Raw genomic sequence first — 5000 nt, forward strand, 5'->3', positions numbered from 1 at the left:
ACCTTGCAGACACGAGCCACCCGGGACAGGACACGCTTTTCCGACACGCTTCCGTCACGACTGGCCTCGCGGAAGAAGAAGTAAATCTTGTCATCGTCGGGGTTGAACGTGTCCGATATGGAAAGAGCTGCTATAAACTTGCCCTCTGTTGAGAAGGGAGAGAGGGGAGATTCAGAAAGGGTTAGTGCTTGCTGCTGGGGATGACAAAGGGTTTTTTTTTTCAGAACACATTTAGAGAACCGACCTCCCCACACAGACATTGGCAGATCTACAGTGGGAGGAGGCGGCCGAAAACCGGTGCGGTGCTTTATGGCTCCGCAGGAGGTGTGTGTGTGTGTGTGTGGGTGTGTGTGTGTGTGCGTGTGTGCGCAAGGCAGGTGTGTGTGTGTGTGTCCAGGTGTGTGTGTCCCCGTGTGTGTGTGTAGTTCGTCTCTCCGTCTGTCTTTAGGAGCACATAGTCCAGTAACATATACAATGTATATATACATGTAAATATATTCCCAGGTTTTGGTGCCCTTTATTCATATGACCGTACCGTCCATATGTTTTGTCATGTGTGGTCTGTGCTTGTGGGTCACCACATTTTTACTGTGTGTGTGCCTTTGTGTGTGTGTGTGTGTGTGTGTGTGTGTGTGTGTGTGTGTGTGTGTGTGTGTGTGTGCATATGTGCCTGCATGTGTGTCTCTTGTTCATGAGGCCTGTCCGTTTCAAAGAGACCACTGTAGTCTGCCTCTGTGTGTGGAATAAATGACAGCGTGGCATCAGATGAGGGAATGAGAGCAGCAGAAATAAAAACCAGTTTGGTCTAATATCAATAACATGACATCAGCCTCTGGAAGCCAAATCCAACCCAAGGGAGCCCTTCACTCTGACAGAGGTGCTTTATGGCAGAGCAGAAGGGGGGGAAGAGGAGAGGGATAGAAGAAAATAAAAAAAAGTGATTGAAAGAAGAGTGAGAGAGGGCACAGTGGAACAGGGGATGACATGAGACGGGTGAAGAGCACATGTTGTGACAGGAGAGGACAGGATGCCACTGTGGGATAACAAGAGACGAGATGGGAAAAAAGACCAGAGGACAGGGGGGGAAGAGTGCAGCGCTTGAGAGACATCAACAGTTGGGTCAGAGGGACGAGGATAGCTCGGCCACACCAGCGCTTCTGTGCCAAAACGTCCCAATAATAATTCCACTAAAGTAAAAAAATAATAAAATAAAATAAAGTGGAAAGCATGTGTCATCAACTAGGGCGGAGTGACCAACACTGATGCAACGCAGTCCTCCCGTCAGCTGGACGAAACCAGCAGCCTCTCTCCTCCGCCTGCGCTGTCCAAAGCAAACAGAGCAGGACGGCTCAGGTCTGGTTTTTAAAAATGAGATCTGTGACCTGTCAGACTTCTAGAGTGCTTACTGCATGCTTGTGCACCATTAATTCAGGGATGAAAGGGTCCAGTGAATCTATTAAATTATCTTGATGCAAATACAGTTGGAGGGTCATTAAATAAGTCACTTGTTATTAGGGTGAAAATATTATTTTAAACAGCAGTGAGTTGTCTTTGAATATGTGCTCTACTGTATTTTGGGGTAATTGCCTGCATGGGTAATTTTTTACATGGGCAAGCAACCATGGCCACACCATAAATGTGTCAATATGAGTGAATACTTTTCTGTTTGTCAGTGTGTGTGTGTGTGTGTGTGTGTGTGTGTGTGTGTGTGTGTGTGTGTGTGTGTGTGTTTGTGTGTGAGTGTGTGTGAAAGAGAGTTCCTGTGTGTATGTGTATGTGAGTGTGTTTGTATGTGAATGTGTGAGAGACTATTTTTTGGAATGTCATTAGTCTTTTTCTGCAGGCAGGAAGTAGCTAACCTACTAGCCCCTTCTGCCCTCTCCACTGTACACAAAGTAATACTGTGTGACCACAACCATACAGGAAAGTTTCCCCAAAAAAAAAAAAAAAACTTGGACAATCACAGTGACGAGCAACACCTGAAGGGGAAAAAAACACCCCGGGCATGACGCCACATGCAGAGACATCCGACATAAACAAATGAGGGCTTTCAGATGGAGGTGAGTCCGGCGTTTCCAGTCTGAGCGCCACAGCCAAGGCCCTGAGGCCAGGGAGGGGAGGAGGGGACGGACGGGGGAGGTGGTCGTGCCGGGCCGCGAGAGCCCCTTCTTACTGGGGGAGTCGGTCAGAGGAAGTCCCTGAGGGGTCAAGCCCTGACTCTTTCATCAGATTACACTGTAATCCTTCACAAGGCCCTCCGGGGCGCTCCGCTGATTTATTCATTTGTTAATAAATTCTGCCGCGACCCAAGGGGTCGGATTGGGTGTCTACAATGAATCAGCCGACCCAAGAAACACACAGCTATTGTGGAGTGAGCTAGCGGTGACTGTTTACACTGCAGTCGGCTGTTTTAAAAGGACACGAGCATATTTACACACACACGCCCGCGCTGGGAAAGTTCTGGGGGCCAGAAAAAAAGTTATCAGGGAAGCCGCTCCGTCATATCGTTCCAGGACAGATGGGGCAAGATAGAACTGGGTTTCCATGTGGGAAGAATGTTGGCTTCCCCCAGATGGTAGGGCCCAAGGGCAAGATTAGAGAGGAGTTTGGTTTCAGGAGCACATCCATTGTAGCCTTAATTACCTTTTTACCACCACTGGCAAGAGCATCACAGTCGTAGCCGGCAAATTAACCTAAAGGTGGAGAATTACACCACCAGCAGCACCACCGGTCCTTTGATCAGCCAGTATCAAGCTGGAGTTCAGCTGGATGCTTCTCTCTCTCTCATTCTTTCCGAGCGTTCCAAACCCAACAGCAGCGCTCATCTGTAGACTTGGCCAGGGAACACACCCCGGTGCTCCTCCACTGCAAATCTGCCCTGCAGCAAGCGTGCTAGTCATAAAAGGGCTTTTACGGGCCCTCTCGGCGTGATTCAGCAGGAGACGGCTGGGCGTTGGCCCACGGGAGGTCTCAACTGGTCAACAAGAGGCGCTTCGGAAGATTTTACTCGCAAGCAAAGGAAAATGGGACCACAAAGAAGCAAGTGCATGTTGTGTGTTACAATGCAAGTGCTAACCATTATCACTTTCAGAATTATATTTCTTGATGTTATTAACAGAAGCATACCTAAATGGTTCATTATAATTCCACATAACACATAAGAGTAGCTCTGTTCCCTTTCAGGTAGAACTAACAAGGGGCTGATCACATCTTCGACATTTAAGAGCTGTAATACAAAAGGCATATAAAACTGAAACTGTTAAAATAATAAAAGGATTGCGCAATCGTGCCATATTAGAGAGTTTTATGCACTTGAAGTTAGATGTTGGAGGTTTTTTAGAAACCAATAAAACCTAAAAGTCTGGAAAATGTACAATGACAATGAAAATTTTATTTTGGCAGAAAATGTCCTTCTAAATGTGTATGTTCCTCTCTAAATATAACTCTTTCTCTCTATTCTCTGGATTAATTCATAATGAGCTTCTAAAGTATTGGGCATCAATCTCAGAGGGAGTCCAGCAGATGCCCCTGCTGCTGCTGCTGTCCGAGTGTCCACTCACCGTTGATCCAGTAATCCTCGGAGATGTCGGTGCGGATGAAGTGCTGGTCAGGAGGTGGCCCCAGCGAGCGTGTGAACGTGGAGTCTTTCCCCAAGAAGTCAGAGGCTGTCCCAGCATACAGGTACTGATCTGGGAACAGGCAGGTATATGTTGATGTAATTGCATGCACAGATAGATTCAGAACTCATACACTACCAAAGCCAACTGGCAATGCACACAGGGAAATGCTGCCAACATGTCCTTCACTGTTGGTGCACTTACATCATGACAGACTGATCCAGACTTATTATTAGAATGGAATGATTGGAAAACCTTACAGATGCTATATGTATTTCTAAATGTACCCTGCTGGGCTAACTACACAACGAAAGAGAGAAAGAGACACACACACACACACACACACTCATCTCTGGCTTGATGGTATCAGCAGATAAACAAGGTTATCTATACCAGGTTTAAGTTTTATAATCGATTCATGACAGAATAAACAGCATGTATTCTTGGCTTGTAGATATCCATGACAACCACCTGGCAAGCACATTTAAATACTTGCACTGGCGTCAGGGAGATGTCATGGATATGGGGGGCATCAATCCAAGTTCACCCGAATGGTCCTCATAAAACCACACGCACGCACACACACACACACACTGGTGTGCCAGTGAATCAGAATCCCAGGGTACTTGGCTCTCTGATGTGAGCGGCTGGCATGTTTACAGAGCTGCCAAATGTAGTTTAGCTTTACTGTAGTATTACTCACACAGGCACTCTTTAATGTTTAACACAGAGCCTTTAAATGTCTAACCTAACTCTTCTCTCAGCTTTACTCAGAAAGGGTGTTGCTCTCTCTTATACACATATGCACATAGACACGCACTCTCTCACACCCAAACACGCCCATTTGACAGACACAAACACACACATACACACACAAGTGCATGGTTGCTCAGATGCCTATTCATCCATATAGCCACATTTAGGTTAATGGGTTACTTTTTAAAACACTTGACAGTTTAGTGGTTTTAAAGAATTTCATACACAAGTGTAGGTCACAATATATTTTCTCTATGTGTGTGTGAGGGATTGTGTGTGTATGTACGTGTCTGTGTCAGAGAAGTATCCATGTGAATCTCAAGTCTGACTATAAACAGAAATCACTATTTTGGACTTGTTTACTTAAGTCTTTAAACAACTGTGGAATAACGTGGAATGCCGGGCAAATAACAGTGCTCATCTCTCTGGCACCTCTTCCTTCATTGCTTTATCTCTAACGTATGTGATCATAGTGTTCAATGGAAATTACAGCAGCTCTCAGAAGGACACCGTGTGTGGAGCCGGACGTCTGCCATATGCATCACATGTGTGTTTCCACGTGTGAGTGTGTGAGCATCCAAAATGTGTGTCCAGTACAGGTGCAAGACACACAAATCAAACAGTGTA

General features: G+C 46.0%; 1 protein-coding gene across 1 annotated transcript in view; it reads right to left on the reverse strand.

Annotated features, from left to right (window-relative positions):
• Window positions 1-5000, reverse strand: part of sema3d (sema domain, immunoglobulin domain (Ig), short basic domain, secreted, (semaphorin) 3D) — a 25031-nt gene that overhangs the window by 19041 nt on the left and 990 nt on the right. Inside the window, 2 exon segments of the mRNA XM_048257448.1 lie at window positions 3-145; window positions 3561-3689. Of these exon segments, the coding sequence (XP_048113405.1) occupies window positions 3-145; window positions 3561-3689 (272 nt within the window).

The sequence above is a fragment of the Alosa alosa genome, chromosome 11 (genome assembly GCF_017589495.1).
Source record: "Alosa alosa isolate M-15738 ecotype Scorff River chromosome 11, AALO_Geno_1.1, whole genome shotgun sequence".
NCBI lineage: Eukaryota > Metazoa > Chordata > Actinopteri > Clupeiformes > Clupeidae > Alosa > Alosa alosa.